Here is a 25,290-nt window from a genome sequence, read left to right as displayed (position 1 = left end):
TACTTCTTCCCTATTGACTCTCAAGCCCAGTTCTTAGCAGGATGTAAATACCGGACTAGGGAGACTGTTTATTAAAGCCCCTTTTCTAATAAGGAAGTCATATGCATGAGGAATTGCCATTCCTCTCTACTCCACCCTCTGCTCTTCTATACACAGATTACTGGGCGATGGCCCCTCAAACACCTGCGTATCCCAGGTTCCCGGTCTCCTCAGCTCCCATGGCTTCTTCTTCTCTTGGCCTGGGGCACTCCTTTCATCTTGCCTGATGTTCCACTGCAGTGATCACACACTCCTTTCCTCTCTCCCTGCCTGCCTTCTACCTCTTTCTCCTTGCCCCAGCTCCATGCCAGTCTTTACCCTGGAGGTAGCTAGTGCCACATGATGCTGTTCTCTACTCTTGAACCCATGCCCTCTTGTCTACTCATCATTCATGCCTTGTCTTGGCCCCACCATCCACGTCCCCTGTCCCTGTTCATGCTGCTGAATGATACTAGACAAAATCATTCCAAGACGGACCGGGCCCACTGTACATTTTTGTTACTGAGTCTTGACTTGGCCTTCACTGTAACAAGGCAGTCCTACTCTGTCCCACTCACCACAGTGGCTGTTCCAGACCTTGCCTGCTGTCTTCGAGCCTCCTTCCCCTTCCCCCCATCCTCTGAGATGAGGACCTTTCCTCTTACTTTACTGTGAAAATGGAAGCCATTTGCTCTTTTGAGCTCTCTGTTTCCCTTCTCTCTCTCTCTCTCTTTTTTTTGCAGGGCAATGAGGGTTAAGTGACTTGCCCAGGGTCACACAGCTAGCAAGTGTCAAGTGTCTGAGGCCGGATTTGAACTCAGGTCCTCCTGAATCCAGGGCCGGTGCTTTATCCACTGTGCCATCTAGCTGCCCCTCCCCTTCTCCTGATACCAGTACGCTTAATGCCACGTTTCACTTTCCTCCTTTCCCTCAGTCTCTGATAATGAAGTAGCCATTCCCCCTACACATACCTCTGATCTCTTGTCCTCGAGTGTATTGTCCTGGTGATTATCACTCTATCTGTCTGGAATCTCCAGACTCCTCCTCTTTTGCCCACTAACTTGCTCGGGTCTCTTCTATCCTTAAAAAAAAATCTCACCTGATCCTATCCTCCTGTATCTTTCTTCCATTTTACATCCAGATGTCTAGAAAAAAGCTATCTAAACTTCCAGTCTTTATTTCCTCTCTTCTCAACGGCTCCTTCATCTGGCTTCCAAACTCATCACTCAACTGAAGCTTCTCTCTCCAAAGTCTCTTGTGATCTCTGAATGGCCATGCCTTTTGTCAGTCCTCAGTCTTCTCGACCCCTCTGCTTTATTATGATACTGTTGTTCTCCCTTTTCTCCCCTGGGGACTCTCTCCTTTCTGTTCTCTCTTGGTTCTTCTACTCATCAAGTCTATGCCCCTTTTTTGGGGGGGGGAGGCAATGAGGGTTGAGTGACTTGCCCAGGGTCACACAGCTAGTAAGTGTCAAGTGTCTGAGGTCAGATTTGAACTCAGGTCCTCCTGAATCCAGAGCTGGTGCTTTATCCACTGTGCCACCTAGCTGCCCCCAAGTCCATGCCTCCTTAATCCCTTCGATGGAAGAGAAGCATCCATTTTCACCCCATAACTGTCAGGATCCCCAGTGTTTTATCCTGGGCCCTCCTCTCTACATTTTCTCTCTTTCTTTTGGGAAGGTTTTTGAAAAATGCCTTTTTCTCACAGATTTCACAGTTGTTTTCCTGTATAATCTCACTTGGCAATGCCACCAGTTTAATTATCATCCCTGTACAGATTAATCCCAGGTCTATATCGCCCCAGTGCTGGATTTGCTCCTATAGCTCCAGCTGCCTACTTTACATTTGCATCTGGGTGTCTCCTGGGCATTTCAGACTAAGCAGATCCAAACCCAGACTCATTATCTTTTTTCCTAAGCCCTCTGCCTTTGTGGATGCCCCCGTTCTGCTTGGGGCCCTGTTCAGGGTACCCTCATCCTTCCAGTCCCCCAGAATCACAATTTAAGAGTCATCTTCAAATCCCCCCCCTCCATATATGTGTGAGTGTGTACGTATATATAGGTATGTGTGCATATATGCATATACAGGTATGTGTACATGCATGCATGCATGTATATACAGGCATGTGTACATGCATATATGTGTGTGCATATGCATATATGTGTGTACATACAGGTATGTGTACATGCATATATGTGTATATATGCATATGTATGTGTGTGTGTGTATATCTATATCTATATATATCTTGTAGATTCAATTTCTACATCTCTCAAACCTGTCACCTCTCTACTGCCTCTTACCTAATTTACTGAAATAGCCTCCTAATTGGTATCCCTGCCTCCAGTTTTTCCCTTCTCCAATATATCTTTCATACAGCTGCCAAAGTTATATTTCTTTTTTTTTTTTTTTGGGTGAGGCAATTGGGGTTAAGTGACTTGCCCAGGGTCACACAGCTAGTAAGTGTCAAGTGTCTGAGGCTGGATTTGAACTTGGGTCCTCCTGAATCCAAGGCCGGTGCTCTATCCACTGCGCCACCTAGCTGCCCCTCAAAGTGATATTTCTAAAGCACAGTTCTGACCACATCACTCCTGTGCTCAATAAACTTCGGTGGCTCCCTGTTATCTGGGGTCAAATGCAAACTCTTCCATTTGGCATTTAAAGTTCTTCGCAACTTACCTTTCTAGGTAGATTGCATATCATTCCCTTTCATGTCCTCAGTGGTTTAGCCAAATAGGCCTTCTTGCTGTTCCCCTTGCATATGACTCTTCTCCTATTTCTCATGTCTCTGATGTACTCCTTCCTTACCTGTGCCTCATAGAATCCCTAACTTCCTTGAAAGTTCAGTTCAGGTGTCACCTCCTATATGTCCCTTCCTGATTTCTACCCACCTTTAACCTTCTTTGCTGCTAGTGATTCCCCCTACCAAAATAACCATATGTATGTACGCATGCATGTATGTGTGTAGGGTATCTTTAGGTATATGTGTATATATATATGAGTATGAGTAACCACATACACAGATACATTATTATACACACACACACATATGTATATATAGACCAATGAATCATAGCTCCAGTCCAAAAAAATTAACATAAACATCTCACCTGATAGATTTGTAAGCTCCTTGTGGGCAGGGACTGTTTCATCTTTGTCTGTATATTCTCAGAACCTAACAGTGGCTTGCTCAGAGTGTTGAATAATTGTTTCATGATTGTTTGGTTGAAAAAAATGGAGGCCCAGAGAGGTTAAGAGGCTTGGCCAATGTCACACAGAGAGTGAGTGGAAGAGTAAGAAGTAGAACCTGGGTCTCTTTAGTCTGGTGCTCTTTGCATTAAACCACCCACTTGATCTGATGCTTTCGCCAAAACTTTGGAAACTTTTTTTCTTGGCAGTGAGGGTTAAGTGACTTGCCCAGGGTCACACAGCTAGTACGTGTCAAGCATCTGAGGCCAGATTTGAGCTCAGGTCCTCCTGAATCCAGGGCTGGTGCTCTATCCACTGCACCACCTAGCTGCCCTGCTCATCACTTATTACAGCACCATAGTATTCCATCACAATCATATCCCACAACCTGTTCGGCCATTTCCCAATTGATGGGCATCCCTTCAATTTCCAATTATTAACCTCTACGAAGAGAGCTGTTATAAATATTTTTGTACATGTGGGTCCTTTCCCCTTTTTATGATCTCTTTGGGATACAAACCTAGTGGTGGTATTACTGGGTCAAAGGGTATGCACCATTTGATAGCCTTTGGGGCATTCGCTACCTCTTTCTTCTAGAAATAGTTGCCAGTGCCTCTTCCCTTGAATTTTCATCTGAGGACCTTGCACGTAATTCCCTATCCTGGGCATCTAGGCAAGTCGATGAGAATGGTTTGGGAAACTGTTCCAAAATATTGGTAAGAATGTGAGGCACTGCCTCATTTAATGTGTATGTTTCCCCTGCAGAGGGCGACTCACCAGTAGGACTTAGCTCATTTCAATTTGCGAAAATCAAATTAGTTTCAAAAGAAAAAGGTTGGCAATGATTCTTAGATGAATAGGTTTCTCCCTCTAAATGAGTGGTTACTTATTCAACTAAGAGAGACAGTGAGTTCAGTTGTTTGAGCTGTTTGCCCTTGTGCTGTTAGCAGTGATAGTAAAGAGGCCAAGGTAGGAGGCCTGATCAAGATCCCAGCCATGAAAGATGGGCTTGGTCCTGTTTGGCTCCTTGGCACACGTCAAGGAGAGTGCTTGCTGAGTAGTTGCCCGAGGGGAGAGTCTGTGGAATACTTAGCAATAACATACTGACCACCCAAACACAAGGGGCTCTGTCAGTGGCCTCTCTCGGACAAGCCTCCAACACAAAGCTGCCTTTGTATTTTGATTCAACATTCCAAAGTCGGTCTCGACACACACATTCAGCTCAACTATACGTTATTTTTTAATTTTTACTTTTCAGTAATAGGTGATGGTTTCCACAGCACCTTTCCATCAGCTGATTTTGGATCCTTGGGATGAGGTAGTAGTTTTTACTGTCCTTATTCTCTAGAAGAATTTCTAGAGAAATTATAATTAAATCTGACATTTCTCTAAGTCAGAGGGACAGCCCCATTTCTTTGGTACAAATCCACCTTCTCTAGAAGAAATGGGCTGAGAGAGGTTAGCCATATGGCTAGCAGAGATGATTGTAGGGCCCTTCAAGGTAGGCGTGGACTGGGGGTGGGCAGCCTACCTTCGAATGACTTACAAATATGCATTTTTCTTCTCAGAGTGGGGATGGTTTCTTTTGTTTCTGTATCTCTAGCACCTTGCCCGGTGCCTAACAACTAATCAATGCTTAATACATGCTTACTGATAGACTGAGTCGAAACAGTTTTGTTCACCCTTGCACATAGGTATTCTTGTGCTAAGCTGAATGTGTTATAGAGTTCTGGGCCTATGGTGGAATATAACCCACTAAAGTCTTGGGCATCATAGGCCTCAGGGCTACAAGGGATTTTTGAGAGCATCTATCCCTCCCCCCTCCCTCATTTGACATATGGGGAAACTGAGGCCCAGAGTAGTTATGAACATCTCAGAGGTAGCAGAATTCCATCCTCTCACTTAGACCCATTACTCCCCATTCTACTGTTCCCTCATGGAGAAGGTAAGTATGATGTTACCCCTTCCCTTAACATGGGAAGCAGACGCTATGAAGTGGTTGAGGTGTGGCAAGCTATAACGAACCCACATTCTTGTGATCAATGCTTTTTCCCCTCAATGATCCTTTAGTTTGATTTCTTTGAAGAAAAAAACATTGCGAGATTTAGCTTTTGTTGTCCAAGCCTCAACATTGCCATGTGGTTATTGATTTCTAAGAAGGCTTTTTCCTGTGCCCAGAAAATTTTTCAGTATCCAAGGGCCATGGAGGAGCAGAAGACTTGGCTTTAAATCCTACCTCTGCTGCTTCCTGCCTGGCCTTGGGCCCACTTTCTGTGCCTCAGTTTCCTCCTCTGTACGATGAAGGTGTGGTATTAGATGGCCCGTCTAGCTCCAGGATCCTATGTGTGACCTTGGGTAAGTCCCTTCACCTCAGAGCTACCTTCCCACTCTAGTTATCTGCTCCTATGGCCACTATGATTTGTGAATTCGGTCATTTTGAGGGGAAAAACACACTGGCCACATTCAGGCTATTCTAACATCAAGTGTCATTCATCTCTTACTGGTGAGGTTTAAACTATGCCACAAAACATGTGGCCGAATTAATTTTGTTTGACTTAATGAAGTGCCAGTTGTCACAGGACATCACTTGTTCACTGAGCCTTTGTGGAAAAGCAGTAGACATTTTTGTGCCCTCTGGCAGAACACAAGGTCTTCATTTTGCTCCTTAGCATGCCAACCCCCAGCCCCCAGCCTGCACATGGAAAGTGGCTTAATAGATGCCCGATGGTGGGTTTTGATTTTGATGTTTTTTCATGAGAACCGTTGGAAGCCTGCTGTCGAAAACAAGGAGACAATTGGCTAGGTGGATTTGTACCAAAGAAATGGGGCTGTCCCTCTGACTTAGAGAAATGTCAGATTTAATTATAACCATCTTAAATGTCATTTGCAGAGGGACTTCAGCTTTCAGGTTTAAAAGCCTGGCAAAGAGAAAAGGCAAGGAAATCATCCTGAGTGTGTCTGGCATCCTGGATCTCAAGCTGGAAGGGCCCTCGGGCCATCTACTCCAACCCCATTTGTTTTCTATCTATGAGGAAACTGAGGCCCAGGGAAGGGCAATCACTTGCTGAGGGTTACATGCTGCTACAATGACCCGACCCTTTGCCACAAGATCCAACGCTATTTTCACTACCCCCTGCTGTCCCCCCATTTCCTCTTCTTGGCAGTCAGCTTTGGGGGGAGTTGTCTGATTGGTGCCGATATCCCTACAGAGGCGAAATTAAGGGAGCTGTTGGTTGTGGTCATTTAGAAAAGGGGCGCAGGTTCTTCATGGTCTAGTTCATGTAAGCAGCCCACTGTTCTCTTACTCATAGATAAGAAGCCTGAGTGCCTAAAGAAAGCAGCTCAGGTTGTCTCTGAGGCTTCATCCACAATTTTCCTTCCCTAAAAGAAGTGTGTGGAGGCTTTAAAATTCCAACATAAAAGTATGTTCACAAGATATTGCTGGAATGTGCTGTCCAAACATTATATTACTGTAACTTTTCCCAAGGTTAAAAGAGCTCTCATTTGTCTGCAAAAATAAAATAGAACGCAGATTATCTCAACAGTGTTACTTTTGATTGCAAAACTCAAAGCCAGGGGCCAAAAAGAACTTGGGAGAGTTTTTTTTCCCCAAAGTTAATTCCGCTATCATAAAAATGAAGTGAAAAGAGCAATTAGGCCTTCATCAAGATTTTTGTTATAGCAGGACATTTGCTAAGAGGGGGAGAAATTGCTAGTCGATTCTGCCCTTGCTCTCAGCTGAGGGACGATTTCATAAAATAAAATCTTTTATTGAAGAATTTGGTTGTTTCTGAAAGACCCATTTTTGAGCCCAGGCCAGAGGAGTGTGTCTGGGGATCCTGGCCATTTTTGTTTACATTCCAAGTAAGGTTTGTTTTAGAACCATCTTGTGTAGACTTCAGGAACCACACAGAGCAGCTTGGACTAGATTTCCAAGCTGGCTGTCGATGGCACCATCTCATCTTAATTAAGAATAAGATTGTTGTCCGTGAATCCCGAAAAGATCTGTGGATGGATTTCAAGGGGTCTGTGAATATACCTTTTCAATATTTCACTAGGACTGGTTTCCTTGGCAACACTATGTCTTTCATTTTATGCATTTAAAAACATGATTCTGAGAGGAGTTACATAGGTCACCATATACTGCCCAATAGGTCCAGGCAGAAAAATAGTTAAGAACTCCTAAGTTAGAGCTATTCAGAGTGGAATGAGCAGCCCGGCGGAGGGGGGAGAGGTAATGAGTTTCTCCTCAATAGAGGTCTTTAAGCAAAGGATGAATGATCATTTGTCAGGAATATTATGGAGGCATACAATACTATGGATAGCTTATTATTTTGTTTCGGTTTTTGAAAGAATAACATAAAAACTGGGATACTGAATGAATGCTAGTTATTTTCTGAGTTTTCTGAAACTTCTTGCAGTAAGTTTTGGTACTTAAAGGATCTGGGGTACTTCTTTGACCATAGTGATCATAACCTTCCATGACCTAGTAGAAGGTCTTAAGGTGCTTCCATGGCCCAAAATTTCATCCCCTGTGGCCAATGGGGTGATGAACCTTTCCGAATTTAGCTAGGCTAATCATTGGATGCTGGATATGTAGACATACAGTAGATTACTGGGTTTATACTTCAAGCCTTTCCATCTTGGGGGGCTCCATACTTCATTAGAAGAGCCTTTAGGCTCCCAAGGTCACTTCCATATCTACAGGAGGCAACAAAGAAAGACTTCAGTTGGAGGATTACAACGAATGTATGTTGTTCCCTGGGAATCAGTTCTGATTACAACTCTTGGTTCCTGTTGAGTGGTAATGAAATTGCTAGCTTCTTCTTTGTTAGAACTAGAACAGGTCTTTACTCTCCCAAATCAATCTTTTTTTTGTGTGTGTGTGAGGCATTTGGGATTAAGTGACTTGCCTAGGGTCACACAGCTAGTAAGTGTCAAGTGTCTGAGGCTGGATTTGAACTCAGGTCCTCCTGCATCCAGGGTCAGTGCTCTATCCACTGTGCCACCTAGCTGCCCCTGCCCCATGTCTTTTAACCCTTTTAACTCTATTGGTAATTGTGTACTAATTGTGCACCTCATGGCTTCTAGATTGTCAAATCTTGTTATGCTATATTCAATGTAGCTAGTTTTCCCAGTATATTTCTTTCCTTTTAATTGTCGAGACTCTTTTTTGTCAGGCAAGATTCTTTTTGTCTTTGTATAATTGAACCTATTGAGTTTTGCGTCTAATAATTTTTCCTGGTTGATTTAGGGAAAGGAGTCTCTTCTTTTCACAGTGAGATAAATCTTATTCTGTTTTCCAACTTGAAACCCCCCCACCCACCAGTAGGTTGTTTTATCCTCAGATGGACGACCAGTAAGAATTCGTAGGGTTGGGTATGAAGCATGAGTTCAGACTCAGTTTTGGCCATATGACCAGCTATCCAGTTCTCCCAACAGTTTCTATTGCAAAGTGATTTCATTTCCCAGAGCATTTTCAACATGGACTTATCAAATACTGGCCTTCTATCCTTTGGCCTCTATTTTTAGGTCCTCCCTTCCGCTGGTTTTCTTTTTCATATCTCTGGACATTCTTGCCCTTCTCATTTTCTCTATGAGTTTTGTTATGACTCGTTCTATTAAATTACCTACTACCACTTTCATTGTTGTTGCAGTAAATCTGTACCTTGCTTTGGTAACAATTGACATTTTTACTGTCTGACTGCGAACAGGGCATATCTTTCTATTTGTTCAGTTCTTCCTTGATTTCTATCAAAATCATGTTGAAGTAGCCTTTACGTAAGTCTTTTGTATACCCTGATGAGTTAATGACCAAATATGTGATCTATTTTCCTGGCAGTATAAAGCATAGACCTCTCTGTTAGTTTCTCTTGATTCTTGGTGGCAGTCTAGACATGGAGATAATGACTATGGGTTTATCTTATATCCTTTTATCTGTTAGTAAGGTAATTTACCTCCATTACTTTTGGGGCCAACTGTCTTGAGTTTTTTCGGGTAAACGATCATGTTGTCTGCAAATAGAAATAGTGGACTCATAGACTTTGCTCATACGCTTAGAGTAGGTCACACAGGGAGTAAGTGGCAGAACCAGGGTTCAATCCCAAGTCCCCTGACTTCAAATCCATTTTAACTTTACCATTGACAATGCTTATTTCATTCATTACTTTTTCATGTTATGTTCACATCAGCTCATGGTTTCAAATATGCACTTTAGAGAATATAGCAGGGGGCAGCTAGGTGGCGCTGCAGTGGATAAAAGCACTGGCCCAGGATTCAGGAGGACCTGAGTTCAAATGTGGCCTCAGACACTTGACACTTACTAGCTGTGTGACCCTGGGCAAGTCATTTAACCCTCATTGCCCCACTTAAAAAAAAGAAAGAATGGGGGCAGCTAGGTGGCGCAGTGGATGGAGCACTGGCCCTGGATTCAGGAGGACCTGAGTTCAAATCCGGCCTCAGACACATAACACTTACTAGCTGTGTGACCCTAGGCAAGTCACTTAACCACAATTGCCTCACCAAGAAAGAAAGAATGTAGTCAACAGATTCAGCTCATTCTCTTTCAATGGTTGTGTTTATTAGACAAATTTTCTTTCTTATTGAACTTCCCTGTAAGTTTGAGCTACTCGTTCTTCATCTCCCTAGATCTACACAGACTAGGTACAATACCTCTTCTACAAGATAGCTTTCCACATGTTCAAGAGGGGCCTAATGAGCTTCCCTCTGGCCCCTCAACAATAACAGCAACAAGTTTTGGCTGCAGTAGGCTGGCCATTCCCATGTCCTTGAACTGCTGTGTGTGTGGCTTGTTTTTAGTACCCTTTTCTGTACTTTCCTTTTCTGTAGATGTGGCCACGTTCCAGTTTGCACGTGTTCTTCTTAAAATGCTGGTCCCGGAGGTGAACACAGTATTCCCGAGATTGTCTGACCAGGACAAAAGAGAACAGGCTGAATGCCTTCCCATGTTCCGGACACTGTACTCCTCTTAATGCCATCTAAGGTTATATTAACTTTCTGGGTGGTACATCATATTCTTGACTCACAATGAGCTCACCATTAATTAAGATCTCCAGAACCTATTTTTTCCCCGTATGAATTACTGTCTAACTACTTCTCCTCCATTTTGTACTTTTATGGTTTGAAAAAAACCCTAAATTCGAGAATTCAGATAGATGTATTGCTATTAAATTTCATCTTACTGCGTTAGGCCTATCAAGATAGTTTTCGAATCTAGAATCATAAAACCACATTAGCTAGCCGCCTTTATTTCATCTCTTCTGAGATTTTGTTAAAAATGCCTTTTTTTCTTTTCATCTAAGATGCTAATAGAAGCATTCAGTGACATGGGGCCAAGTCCAGGGAAACCTCTAGCTTGCCACCAGAGTCCATTAGCCCTACAACTACCTATGACTGCCATACTATGCCATTACCTAGCATATATTTCTCCATGTCATTCACATGGATCATGAGGGACTATCATAAGAATGAATGAAAAGCATTTATTAGGCATGCTGTCCTATGTGCTAAGCACTGTTCAGGGTGCTAGGGGTAGAAATACCAGAAGCAACCAAGGCCTTGCCATCAGGGAGCATCCATTCTTTTAATTTTTTTTTTTGGCGGGGCAGTGAGGGTTAAGTGACTTGCCCAAGATCACACACCTAGTGTCAAGTGTCTGAGGTTAGATTTGAACTCAGGTCCTCCTGAATCTAGGGCTGGTGCTTTATCCACTGCACTCAGTTCACCTTTCCTTCTTTCCTTCTTTCCTTCTTTCTTTCTTTCCTTCTTTCTTTCTTTCTTTCTTTCTTTCTTTCTTTCTTTCTTTCTTTCTTTCTTTCTTCCTTTCTTCCTTTCTTCCTTTCTTCCTTTCTTCCTTTCTTCCTTTCTTCCTTTCTTCCTTTCTTCCTTTCTTCCTTTCTTCCTTCCTTCCTTCCTTCCTTCCTTCCTTCCTTCCTTCCTTCCTTCCTTCCTTCCTTCCTTCCTTCCTTCCTTCCTTCCTTCCTTCCTTTCTTTCTTTCTTTCTTTCTTTCTTTTTTTCTTTCTTTCTGTGGGGCAATGGAGGTTAAGTGACTTGCCCAGGGTCACACAGCTAGTAAGTGTCGAGTGTCTGAGGTCAGATTCGAACTCAGGTCCTCCTGAATCCAGTGCTGGTACTTTATCCACTGAGCCACCTAGCTGCCCTATGAGCTTCCATTCTAATAGGGAAAGATGAACCATAAGGGAGAAGGGGGAGGGGAAGGGAGAAGAGCTGTAATAGCTGTAAAAAGGGGAGGTGGCTGTGCACATGGTGGCATGCCATAAAGGTGGCCAGGGCTAACTATGGTGAATGCTTGCCCACATCCACCAAGATCCCCTCACTTCTCTTTCTCAACACTCTTTAGCAACTCTCTATTGCCTACTCTAAAATTGAGGCCAACCCTATGACCTGTATTCAAGGTCCTTGCCCTTCCAGCTTTATAGTGTTCTTTTTTTTTTTTTTTTTTTTTAGTGAGGCAGTGGGGGTTAAGTGACTTGACCAAGGTCACACAGCTAGTAAGTGTTAAGTGTCTGAGGCTGGATTTGAACTCAGGTCCTCCTGACTCCAGGGCCGGTGCTTTATCCACTGCGCCACCTAGCTGTCCCTATAGTGTTCTTTTATGTACTCTATGTTTCGGTGAACTGGGCTACTTAGTGGCACCTGAACACATTTCCTGCTTCCACGCCATTGTTTATGTAGTTCCCTGTGCCTGAAATGCCTTCTTTCCCCTTCTTTACTTGTTGAAGTCTCATGTCCTTTAAAAGTCCAACTTTTAAAAACCTCCTTTTTCTTTCTGTCCTTCCCCCTGTCCCTCATCAGACTTTATTTTGAATGCACCAAGGCAATGAACATGCAATATTGTATATTTTAGTTATCTATGTGTCTCCCTGTTTAGATGTCCTTCATGAGGATGAAGATTGTAAATGTCTTATCAGTAACTCTTTATCTCCCATGGCAGCTCATTCCCCATCGAAATAACTCTAATTGTTATAAACTCAGTTCATGTCATTTGTTTTCAGGACCTTCTCTTTTATGTTGTTTGCGTTTTGTGTTTTGGTTTGGTTTTTTTTTTTTCGTCATTGCCCTGGTAGGATCACTTCACAGATAAAAAGACTGTTTCTAAAAAAAGTGAGATCTGTGACCTTTAATTTTTAGTGAGAGAGCTTGAAGAAGCTACCTGGGGACAGTGTTTAAGCCATTGTACTCCAGATGTATAAAGCATTTTGCAAACCTTAAAGTACTATATAAATGCTAGCTATTATTATTAACAAAATACTATTTCACAAGGATATGATTTTTTTCAGAAGAAATCATCTTCAGATCAGTATCGATGGGGTAAAGAAAAGTAATACAATTCTGAAGTTTTACAGCTCATTAAATTGACAAAGATGATAAAAATACTAAGAAAAGTTAGTGTCGGTGACTCTGTGGGTAGATAGGTACACTAAGACACAGTTAATGGAGATTTGACTTGGTCCAGCAGTCCTAGAAGTAATTTTAGAATTATGTGAGGAAAGTCCCTTAACTGTTTCGTATCCTTTGCCCTGGCAATCTCATTACTAGTCACATATCCATAAGGAGGACAGTGACTGAAAGCAAGCTCCTATGTATAGTAAAATATTCGTAGCAGCGTTCTTTGTGATAGCAAAAAAAAAAAAAAAAAAAAAAGGAAACAGGACATGTTTTTGGTAACAAGAAATAGAAACAAAGTAGATGCTTATTGGTTGGGGAATATTATAATAAGAAAGAAGTTAAAGAGGTGAATATAATATTAGAAAAGCTAGATATGATAGACGTCTGGAGAAAACTGAATGGGGATAGAAAGGAATATACCTTTTTCTCAGCAGTACATGGCACATACTCAAAAATTGACCATGTATTAGGGCACAAAAAACTCATAGTCAAATGTAGAAAGGCAGAAATAGTAAATGCAAATTTCTCAGATTATGATGCAATAAAAATTACATGTAATAAAGAGCCATGGAAAGGTAGACTGAAAATTAATTGGAAACTAAACAATCTCATCCTAAAGAATATTGGAGAGCTGAGAAGGACATGCAATAATAGAGAGGACTAAAAATGTAGAACACTATCCAAAAGAAGTCAAATTTCTGGAATTTTATTTGATTCCGTAATGCTTGAGAATATCTTAGATTCCACATGATCAATGTTTAGAGAACCGTAACTGCCTTCTGTAAAAAATAATATTCAGGGGCAGCTAGGTGGCACGTGGATAGAGCACCGGCCCTGGAGTCAAGAGTACCTGAGTTCAAATCTGGCCTCAGACACTTAACACTTACTAGCTGTGGGACCCTGGGCAAGTCACTTAACCCCAATTGCCTCACAAAAAAACAACATAATATTCACTCTTTGTTTTTGTTCCAATATAAGCCAAAAGTGATAGGAATTTTGGGGGGAGCTTATTTTAAATAATGCTTTTGGCTTTTATAGTACAATCATTTCTGAATATTTCCTTTTCCCTCCCCTACCTAGCGAGACTGTCTTTTGTAACAAAGAAAAGAAAAGGGAAAAAGGGTTCAGCAAAACCAGACACCACATCGGCCACATCTGACAGGTACATTTCCTAGCCTCTGCCAAGAAGGGGAGAGAGGTATGTTTTCTCAGCTCTTCCCTGGGACCAAGCTTAGTTCTTATGATTATACAGCATTCAGGGGATTTTTTTGTTGTCCTTTCTGTTTGCGTTGTCACTGTGTATATTGTTTTTCTGGTTCTGTTATCTTCCCTTTGTATCAGTTCATATAAAACTTACCATTTTTCTGAACTTTTTATATCTATCATTTCTTACAAAAGAGTAGTATTCTGTCACATTCAGGTACCACAATTTGTTTAGCTAGTTTTCACCCAATGGGCATCTATTTTCTTTCTGTTTCTTTCTTATTACCAAAAAGAAGTGCTGCAATGAATATTTCGGCATATATATCAATCAGGCATCTATTAAGTGCTTACTATGCAGGTGTTCTGTTGGGTACACAGGATACAAAAACAAAGAGGGCTTGTTTCTCTGTCTTTTGATCTCCTTCAGATATATGTCCAGAGATAGGATCTTTGGGTGAAAGGGTATGGACGTTTTAGTCACTTTTTAAAAAAGCATAATTCCAAATTATTTTCCTTAGTGTTTGGCCCATTGACAGTGTACCTGACTTCCCACAGCCTCTTCAACATTGACCATCTCTATCTTTTGTCATTTGAGCCAATTTGTTGGGAATGAGGTAAAACCTCAGATTTATTTTAATTTTGCTAGAGATTTAGGAAAATCTTTCACATGATTGTTAATGGTTTGTAATTCTTTTGAGAACAGTTTGTTCATGTCCTTTGACCACATATCCACTGGGGAATGGTTCTTGGTCTTATGTATTGGTGTTCATTACTTACATGTCTTGGTTATCACACCCTCATTGGAGATATTTAATGCACAGATTTTTGCCCAACTGACAATTTCCCCATCTTATTCTAGCTGTATAAGTGATAAGATTTTAATGATAAACTTGGAAAAGTATTGATATCAGAAGAATCAGAGTGGGATCTATAAAAGGTAGCATTTTCTTGGTAGGATACAGTCTATTTACAAATCCATTTCTTTAAAGAAAACTCTGTTATTGGTACCTTCTATTTGAGATAGGCAAGCAGAAATATTAATTTTCAGTTCTCCATTTTAGTGATCATCTTAAAAATGTTCAGTTCTAGGGATCATCATGCAATTTTTTTTGCAGAGATGGAGAGATGTGGATCAGATGGAGGCACAGTGGAGTGCTTTAGGGATTCGTTGTTAGCCCTATGTTACTTTTAATATTTTTATCAATGACTTGGGAAGAAGCATAGATGGTATGCTTGTTGGAGTTCAAAATGGCGCAGTGCCATTTCTGGGTGTCTAACATATTGGGTGACAGAATCTGAATCCCCAAAGTCTTGACAGACTAGATTATTGAGCCAAATCAAACAAGATGCTTTTAGAAATGTGAAGGCTTGTGCTTTAGTTGACAATGTCAACCTCACAAGTTTAGGAGGGAAGCATTTTGAATGCAAAGGAGCTGGGGTTGGGGCAGTTTAGAGCATGAAAGCTTAACGTGAATCTGCAGTGGTCTCAGATCCATGATCTCAGACTGAAGTGGGGAGGACGCGTTATATACTGGACTGTCCTGGGCAGAACACATGTGCCATATTGTTGGAAAGATCTGATAAGCTGGATGGTATCCCACAGGAGCTAAACCGTGATGGGGAAGGGCCTCAAAAGCATGAGTTGAAGGAAGTGGGGATGCTTAGCTTGGAGAAGAGGAGATCTATTATTAGCTGTCCTCAAGAACTTGAAGGGCTGTCATGTGGAATGGATGTCGTCCATTCTGCTTGACCCCAGAGGGCAGACTGAAGAGGAAGTTGCAGAGACAATTCCGGGCTTGATGCCAGGAAAAAGTGCCTAATAGTTAGAGCTGTCCCAGAGTGGAACGGATTGTCCCTCAGTCAGAGGCTGGATGGTCACTGGTGGCATCTGCTGTATGGATTGGCTTGTGTGACCTGTGAGGACCCTTGTGACTTGGAGATTCTGTACAGGACCCTCGCCGTGTTCTGTTGGGTAAAATGCTAGAAGGGCCTTGTGTGTCTGGGGATTGCCAGTTTCAAAGGAGAAAGCAAATTCATCAGTGAGCTTGTCTTCTCCTAGTAGCCAAACTGGAAGGGGAAGACTCTTTCAGGGTTGGAGGTGGAATGTGCCTGTGGAGTACTTGTACCTAGTAATGCTGCCTAGTAGAACTAGACTTGGCTCTGTAGCAGTGGGCTTGCTTCTTTTTAGAATCTTAAGCTTGTGAGTTGGCAGGACATAGTGGATTGAGAACTTGCCTTGACAGCAGGAAGCCCTGGGTTCAAGTCCTACCTCTTTACACTGGCTGTGTGATTCTAGGAAGGAAGCCTCTTTACCAGTCAGGGCCTCTGGGCAACTGTGTAACATTGGTGGTTATAGTGCAGGTGCTGCCCTACCTGAAGTGACAGAAGGAGTTTCCTCATCAGGGCTTTCCTTGGACTGATTCAATGGCAGGGTCCAGTCCCTATCCTGTATCCAAGCTTAAGGCTATTTGGGAATCGTAAGGTCTCAGCCCAAATGAGTCAGGGTCTAATCTAAACCATAGAAACTTAGGCATTTCTACCTCATTTTGACATATCAGTGCTAGTGGGATTTCCCTAAATCTATACCTTGATTTCCCTGTTTTTGTTAACATCATTTTATTTTTTTTCTCCTTAAGGAGCATTGAGGACACAATGACTGTCAGCATAGTTTACGATAACTCTGAGGCCATGGAGCTGTGTGCAGCTCAGCACCTGTATCTGAAGCCCATAGCCAGACTGACCATCAATGTTATGCTGCCTGAAGATCTCAGATACACTAGATCATTTTCCAACTGGGAGATATTAGACCAGCTGAAGAATCTCATTTGTCCAGATCAGTTTAGCACTGTTCGACTTTCAAAGAGCACCAAGGACTTCATTCGGTTTGAGGGAGAGGCAGAGACTAGAAGCCTGGTCCAGATCCTGAAGGCAAAACTGCATGGGAAAATCATCAGGGTGAATGGCTTGAAGAACGGCTTGAAAATATTGGCCACAGATTCCTGGTTAGACTTCCCATCCCAGCAAGAGTGGGAATTGTCCTCCCAGAAAAACAAGGCAGCAGGTGAAGAGCTTCTTAAACAAAACCTTAATGAGAGCCCCGATTCCATCTACTTTCAGGGGTTGCCCTGCAAGTGGTTTGCGTCCAAGGGCTCCAGTGGGGAAAAGCCATGTGAAGAGATCCTCAGGGTGGTGTTCGAAAGCTTTGGGAAAATAAAGAACATCGACATCCCTATGCTTGACCCTTACCAAGAAGTGATGGCCACTGGTCCCTTCAGCCATTGTACCTTAGGCAGCCTGCAGACTTTTGAAGCCTTCATCCAGTATCAAGAGTATGCTGATTTTGTCAAAGCCATGGACTCCCTGAGGGGAATGAAGCTGATGCTCAAGGGGGAAGATGGGAAAGCCCTGGCCTGCAACATCAAGGTAACAGACCTGGCTGGGATGTGCAGATGGGACGGAGCCGAAATGAAAACATCTGGACTGACCTTGTGCTTCTAGTCCCATTAGGCATCTGACTGACAACCGGCACCCGGAGCTCAGTTGTCATGACATTGACTGTCTTCTTTCCTTCTGTCTTCTGTAATCAGGCATGCCACTAGCTAGTGTTTGAAGTGGTGGTTAGCAGAAGTGGGTAAGAGGAAGAGGACAGGGCATGGGATTGTTTCTCAGGGTATGGTATGTTGTTGTAACTTGTTAGGGTGTTTTTTTCTTCTTCCTCTCTCTTCCTCACACTCAAGAATGCTGGTAAAATATGAAGGATTCCTACTTAATACACACTAACTAAATAAGATATGACAGGCTTAATGTCCTTTGTCTCAGAGATGTGGCTCCAGTTTCTCTGTATTTTTTTTTTTTGGCAGAGCAGTGAGGGTTAAGTGACTTGCCCAGGGTCACACAGCTAGTTAGTGTCAAATGTGTAAGGCTGGATTTGAACTCAGGTCCTCCTGAATCCAGGGCCAGTGCTTTATCCACTGTATCACCTAGCTGCACCCTGGAATGTTTCCTTTTAAAACAGTGGGTCATACCATCATGTATTTAGAGCTGGGGGGAGGTTAGAGTCCATTGATTCTCTCCCCACTCCCACCTCCCTACACTGTTAGGTAACTTGCCCAGGATCACACAACTGGTAGGTATCTGAAACAGGATTTGAACCCGGGTTTTCTAGACTCCCAAGTCCATTATTTATAGGATCACAGAGCTGGAAGAGGCCTTAAAGACTGTCTAGTTGCAACCTTCTCATTTTACAGAAGGGAAACTGAGGCCTGGAGAGGCTAAGCAATTTGTCTAAGGTCACACAGGTAGTAATTAGCAGTGGTAGGATTTGAATCCAGGTCTTTTGACTCCAAGAGTTGTTTTTTCCCCTCTGTGCTATGGTGCCCCTCACTCTCTCCACTATAGCCATAAAGACTTTAGGTTTAGTTTGGTTTGGTTTGGTTTTTGATAGCCTTGATTCGGATTTTAATAGAGTGTGGCGGGGGAAAGGTCTTTTACTGGAGGACATGTTTCTGAATCCAAGAAGCTTCTAGATTTAGGAGACTGGGACTTGACAGAAACCACCTGGACAAACCCAGAAGCTTTGGCTTTGGGGAGATAAGAGGCTAGCATTGGCAACATTAGCCCATGTTCCACCAATAAAGGAGTGAAAATTGGGAGATAATTTAGGAGCCTTGGCAAAAAAGGAAATGAAATTCCTTTGGCATGACCTGTTCTTGGGGAAGCACCTGTTTTCTTTGTGATCTCTGACTGCTAAATGGTCACTGACCATTCCTTTAAAAATAGACTGTATAATTTAGCCAGAAAAATGAACTCAGTTTCCCTTTGTAGGCTCTATTCTCTTTCATCTTCTGGAAGTTGGGACAGTGTTTGCTTTTCTTTGGTCCTGGAGCAACTTTCTTGCTCTCCATGTTATTTCAAAGATCACTTAAAATGGTTTAGCAGTCACTTCCACCAGGTCTTTCAGGAGCTCGGGTTCGAATTCATCTGGGTCTCGTGTGACTTGAACTCAGTAAGTATAACTAAGTTCTCATATCCCTTTACTTCAGTTTCAACGCTCCTGCTTTTCCCTAATACAGCTCTGACTCACTTTTGTCATCCTTAGCTTTCTTTACCGTTGTCAGCTTGTTCTGATCTCCCTAATTCTCTTCTTAAAGGGACTGTGCTAAGTGCTGATATTCATCCTCTGTTTTATGCCCCTGCTTTCATCTTCTCTGCTTGACTTTGAAAAATCAAATGGGTTAATGAGTTCCCTGTGCAGTCACATCTTTAGACATTTTCCTTCTTCCTCATTGCAATTATTTCTTGTCATGTCCTTAGAATTTCGTTCTTGAGAGCTTCCAATCCCTTTTTGGACTGACTTTGGTAGAATTTCAGGTCATGGGGATCTTCTCTATCTTTTCTCTAAACCCACTAAGATGTATTATCCCCCAATCTAGGACACATGCCACATTCTGCTCAGTTTTACTCTCCTAGCATAAATGCTAAGATGGAGCAGTCATTTCCCTGCCAGGTTCCCATCATTTTTATTCCCATAGCCAGTTCTCCATTTTAAGTGAGAATATAAATTTCCTTTATTGGTTCATCTGCCTTTTGAAGAATGAAAGTATTACTAAGGTAAGTATAGAAGTCATTAGCTTTCCTGCTTTTAGCAGAGAGAGAGGTCCAGCAGATGTCCAGATAGAAGTCCTCTGTCATGCTATAGGACCGGTCTCGTGATCTGGTTCCTGAACTCATCCATTTCCTTTTTCTGCCTCGGCAGTCTATAGTTTATTCTGATGACAATATCACTTCTGATTCTGCATCTATTGATCTTTTCCCAAATGTTCCTTCTCTGATTCCTGGATTTCTTTGCATGAGTATATCTTTTTAATACCCTGTGTGCTATTTTCCCTTCTCTACTTTCCCCCTATTGTTATTCCTTTGGAACAAAGTATGCACCCTTCCAGAGTCCTATTGCAGTCATAAGTCTGATTCCAATTCCATCTCAGCAGTATATCTGAGGTAAGATTTGTCTAGCTGAGGTTAGGATTTTCAGTTCACCTTATTATCCATACTTTGTGTGTAGATATTTGAGGCCATGGATTTTATGGCTGGTAGTTTTGTGCCTTTTTTGTTGGTAACTTGACTCCAGGACTATTAAAAACCCTTAACTTAGTTCATCTTGGTAGTAACCAAGTGATATGTTGACAGATTATACTGGTGTGCCCCAGAAGGGCAAATGAGATCACCTCCGTTAACTGGCATGGAAATGTGCACAGAAACATGTAATCAGTCATGAGATGAGGCCTGTTCTCCAACACTGTGGGCTGAGGACATTCCAGCCTCTTGTTCGGAGAAGCACCTAGACACTGTTATTGGGGATATGTCCTCGTAACATGGAGTCCCTTCCACTGGCCACGTACCCTTTGGATTTGGTTTTTGAGGCCGGCCAGTTGGACTCAGTCAATCCTTGGTTTCTCCAAGCCACTGAGCTCACCTTCTTACTGAACCTTTGCCTTCTTTTTGGACAGGTTATGTTCGATACAACCCAGCACTTCAGTGAGGGAGCTATAAGGAAAAGAAACCAGGAAAGGTTAAAATTGCAAGAACTGGAACAGGAGCGAAAAAGAGAAAAGAAGCGAGAAGAGGACGAAAGGTGAGATGAACTTTTTGTCAGCTCTTTAACCTGATGGGCTCATCTTGCTCAGGACGAAATGCATGCAGCAGGTATTGGCGATGAGGGCCCTGATTGTGGGGAGCCACGTAAGCAGAGGTAGAGACTAGCCCAAGCTCAAAAACACAACTGAAGACTGCTGGCTTGCTGGCTTGCTGGCTTGTTGGCTGGCTGGATTGCTGGCTTGCTTGGTTTCACGTATGAAGTCCCCATCCTGGACTAGCCTCATCTTGGTTGTTCCATTTGCATTTGTATTGGCATGAAATGAAAATAATTGTGTCCAGAGGTTCTTTTTTTCCCTTACACAACTTTTCTTTTTTTTAAAATTATGAATTTAGACATCAACAAACATGAACAGTTTCATATATATGAAGAACAGAAAAAGAGCATTGTACGTGAAATAGTGAATCTCACATATTTTTCTTTAAAAATACGTTATGTCTGTGTGTATATGTATGTATACGTATGTATGTACGTATATATATGTGTATATAGATGTATATATAGATGTGTGTGTGTATATATATATATATATATATATATATATATATATATATATATATATATTAAATTTCTCCCCACAGTACCACCATTGCCCTGCTTCCCTCTGACCATCCGATCTTCTTTCTGCTTTGTTCTGTATATTTTAAAATGTTTCTGGGGCAGCTAGGTGGCACAGTGGATAAAGCACCGGCCCTGGATTCAGGAGGACCTGAGTTCAAATACAGCCTCAGACACTTGACACTTACTAGCTGTGTGACCCTGAACAAGTCAATTAACCCTCATTTCCCTGCAAAAAAATGTTTCGTTGACAGACCTCTTTTTTTTTGCATCTCTGTCACTTCCCCTGCACCCCAAAAGATCTCCCCTATAACAAATAATTAGTCAAACCAAACAAATTCCTACAGTTGTCCAGAGGTTTCTAAGACAGAGTGTGGAGGTGCAGCAGTTCATCATGGTAGCAGAACTTGACAGGCCTAGAATTACAGGGGGGAGAAGGTTAACTAACATCAGGTGTCCTTTCATTCTTTCATAGCTAGGTAGTGCCTTCCCTCTGAGATCACTTTCCATTTACACTGGCTAGATCTTGTATGTACGTTTTTTGCATATGTTCTCCTTCATTAGGTTGTAAGGTTCTTGAGGGCAGGGAGCTCACAATATTTTTGCCTTTTTCTCTATCCCCAGAACTTTACATGGCATCTGGCACATAGTAAGTGCTTACTAAATGCTTGATTTTTCTGTTTCTGTGGGTTCATTTTTAAAAATGAATCAATAAGTATTCATTAAGCACTTACTATGTGTCCATCACTCTGCCAAATGTGGGGAATACAAAGACAGAAGTCTTCCCTGTGCTCACAGAGTACATCATGTTCTATTGAGATAATACCAACACATAGGAGTATATATACAAGATACAGAGAAAATAAATGCTACTTATAAAAATGACTGATCCTTTAGCTCCCAACAAAGGCTCGTAGATAACTTTTTCAAAATAATTTACTTTTTATTATATTGAACTTAACCAACATGAATATTTCATACACAAGGAGGATTTCATATGGATATATGAATCTCTATCCTATGTAGTTTGTTTGAAATTATATATTAATTCTAGAAGTAGAAGGTAAAATAGAAATTGAAAGAATCCACTGATCACCTCCTGAAAGAGATCCCAAAAGGAAATCCTCCCAAGAATATTATAGCCAAATTCCAGAGCTCCTAGGTCAAGGAGAAAATATTGCAAGTAGCTAGAAAGTATATATTAAATCTGAGCTAGTGATTCCAACTCTATCCTTCTGGTCTGTGTCTCCTTCTGAACTTCCTTCTGCTCTCTTTTTTGTATTTAATTTTTTTTAAATCATGAAAGTATTTTATTATTTTCTAGTTATATGAAGAGATAGTTTTCAGCATTTGTTTTTATAAGATTTCTAGTTTCAGATTTTTCTCCCTCCCTCCCCTCCCTTCTCCTTCCCCAAGACAGCAAGCAATCTGATATAGCTTATATATGTACAGTCACAGTAAACATACTTCTGAATTAGTCATGCTGTGAAAGAAGAATCAGAACACAAGGGAAAAACCTCAAAAAAGAAAAACAAAAATGTAGAAACAATATGGTTCAATCTGCATCTAGATTCCACAGTTCTTTTTTTCTGCATTTGGAGAGCATTTTCCATCATGAGTCCTTTGGAATTATCTTGGACCATTGGTATTGCTGAGAAGAATCAAGTCTATCACAGTTGATCAACACACAATGTTGTTGATACTGTGTACAATGTTCTCCTGGTTCTGCTCACTTCACTCAGCATCAGTTCATGTAAGTCCTTCCAGGTTTCTCTGAAATCTGCCTGCTCATCGTTTCTTACAGCACAATAGAATTCCATTACATTCACATACCACGACTTGTTCAGCCATTCCCCAATTGATGGGCATCCCCTCCATTTCCAATTCCTTGCCATCACAAAAAGAGCAGCTATAAATATTTTTGTACATGTGGGTCCTTTTCCCTTTTTAATGATCTCTTTGGGATAAAGACCTAATAGTGGTATTGCTGGGTGAAAGGGTATGCACAGTTTTATAGCCCTTTGGGCATAATTCCAAATTGCTCTCCAGAATAGTTGGATCGCTTCACAGCTCTATCAACAATGCATTAGTGTTCCAATTTTTCCACATTGTATTTTTTAATGTCTTATTAATTTGATCTTTACTCATTATTTCCTCAAATCCCAAATTCATTTTGGGCTTTCTTTCTTGCCATCACTACTGAGCCCTGCCCCTAAAAGCCCTTCCTTGTAACAAATAACAATAGTCAGACAAAGCAAATCTGTACATTGCTCATGTCTGAAAATGAATGTTTTATATGAAACTCCATCATCTATATGTTACCACAGATAATGGCAAGGGACACTGTGGTACTGTTCAGGACTAGCTCTCCTGACTGGAAAGGGTAGGGGGAGCCCACAGGAGCTGATCTACTTTGAGAAACTAATGATTAGATGGTAGAGGAAAGGCAGTAAGCTCTTGGAGCTCCTGACACAATCACTCCCCAAAACTCCAAATAATGTCCTAAGAAACTAATGATGGGGGCAGCTAGGTGGTGCAGTGGATAAAGCACTGGCCCTGGAGTCAGGAGGACCTGAGTTCAAATCCAGCCTCAGACATTTAACACTTACTAGCTGTGTGACCCTGGGCAAGTCACTTAACCCCAATTGCCTCACTTTAAAAAAAAAGAAACTAATGATTAATTGGATGAGCTATTGGTCATAGACAGAGATGCTGGGAGACTTTGGTGTTAATGAATGAATGAACGAACGAATGAATGAATCAATGAATGAATGACAGTGAAAAAACATTTAAATGCTTACTTTTGGCCAAGTCCTATGCTAAGTGCTGAGGATAGGAATTGAAAAAAAAAAGCTAGTTGGTCCCTGGTCTCAAGGATCTCACATTTTAATAGGGGAGGCAGCACATCAAAGGGTTCAGCTGAAGATGGGGAAGGCCCAGTGTTCCTTACAATGCAGTGGCAGTGCTAAAGGTTAATGCATCTCCTTTCTTGTCATTTCCATTGATAAAAGCATATGCCATTCCCTTGGGTCTGAGGATTGTGTATTCAACTCAAGGGAACTTTCAAGTGGCTATTCCAAAGAATGGGAGTCACTTCTACCCTCACACTCTCTGGAGCAGGGACTCTTTACCTTTTGGGTGGGGGGTCATGGATGCATTTGGGCAGTCTGGTGAAACCTAACGAACCATTTCTCAAATTGTGTTTTTAAATGCATAAAATAAAATATATGAAATTATAAAGGAAGCCAATTATGTTGAAATAACAGACATCAAAATATTTTTTAAAAAATAAGCTCCCAGTGGGGCAGCTAGGTGGCGCAGTGGATAAAGCACCGGCCCTGGATTCAGGAGGACCTGAGTTCAAATACGGCCTCAGACACTTGACACTTACTAGCTGTGTGACTCTGGGCAAGTCACTCAACTCTCATTGCCCTGCCCCTCCAAAAAACCAAAACAAACAAACAAAAAACCTCTCACAGACCCCAAGTTCAAAACCTCTGCTCTAGAGATATTTTTCACCAACTGCAGGTATCAGTGAAAACAAAAATGTCAATGCAGTAAGAGAAAAGAATTTTAATATTAGGATGAACAAATGTGATTATATACCTTCCCCCATGAATGATTTAAAGGGATTTCTTGAGAATGAAGCTTGAGAACCTCCCCCCCCCATAAGTCCCTCCATATGTACATTCTTCTGATGGTGATAGGACTTGCCATTTCTTTCTTTCTTTCTTTCTTTTTTTTTGGTGAGGCAGTTGGGGTTAAGTGACTTGCCCAGGGTCACACAGTTAGTAAGTGCCAAGTGTCTGAGGTCAGATTTGAACTCAGGTCCTCCTGAATCCAGGGCCAGTGTTCTGTCCACTGCGCCACCTAGCTGCCCCATAGGACTTGCCATTTCTTGATGCCAGATATCTCAGTCCCACCCCTTAGAGAAATGCCCTGTGACTTGTTCATCTTAATTGTTACCTAGGAAACGGAAAGATGATGAAAAGAAGCTCCGAGAGAAGAAAAGGAAAACCAAGATCAAAAGAAAAGAACAGAAGCAGAAACCAAAGGAGGAGAAGCGCCCGAAAAAGAAAGCTAAAGTTGAGGTACCTAGTTTGGGCTCCCATGATGAGTGGGAGGCAGGAGAGGGAAGACCTTCTGGTCCTGAGGGGCCAGTCCTAGAGAGGCCCTTTGATTGCCAAGGGGACTGCCAAGTACTGTAAGGCCACTTCACAAACTCTCTTCAGATTTGGCAG

General features: G+C 41.9%; 1 protein-coding gene across 2 annotated transcripts in view; it reads left to right on the top strand.

Annotated features, from left to right (window-relative positions):
• LOC122733652 (A-kinase anchor protein 17B-like) overlaps positions 1-25,290 on the top strand; it is a 47,728-nt gene that overhangs the window by 13,282 nt on the left and 9,156 nt on the right. The window contains exons 1-4 of one of the 2 annotated variants that reach the window (XM_043974227.1): positions 13,747-13,798; positions 16,476-17,262; positions 20,346-20,470; positions 25,020-25,140. In XM_043974227.1, the coding sequence (XP_043830162.1) occupies positions 16,492-17,262; positions 20,346-20,470; positions 25,020-25,140 (1,017 nt within the window). In that variant the 5' untranslated portion in view covers positions 13,747-13,798; positions 16,476-16,491. Of the gene's footprint in view, positions 1-13,746; positions 13,799-16,475; positions 17,263-20,345; positions 20,471-25,019; positions 25,141-25,290 lie in introns of those variants that run through there. The other variant, XM_043974226.1, reaches the window with a different exon arrangement.

Source organism: Dromiciops gliroides, chromosome X (assembly GCF_019393635.1).
Source record: "Dromiciops gliroides isolate mDroGli1 chromosome X, mDroGli1.pri, whole genome shotgun sequence".
Lineage (NCBI taxonomy): Eukaryota > Metazoa > Chordata > Mammalia > Microbiotheria > Microbiotheriidae > Dromiciops > Dromiciops gliroides.
This window is presented reverse-complemented; position numbering and strand designations above follow the sequence as displayed.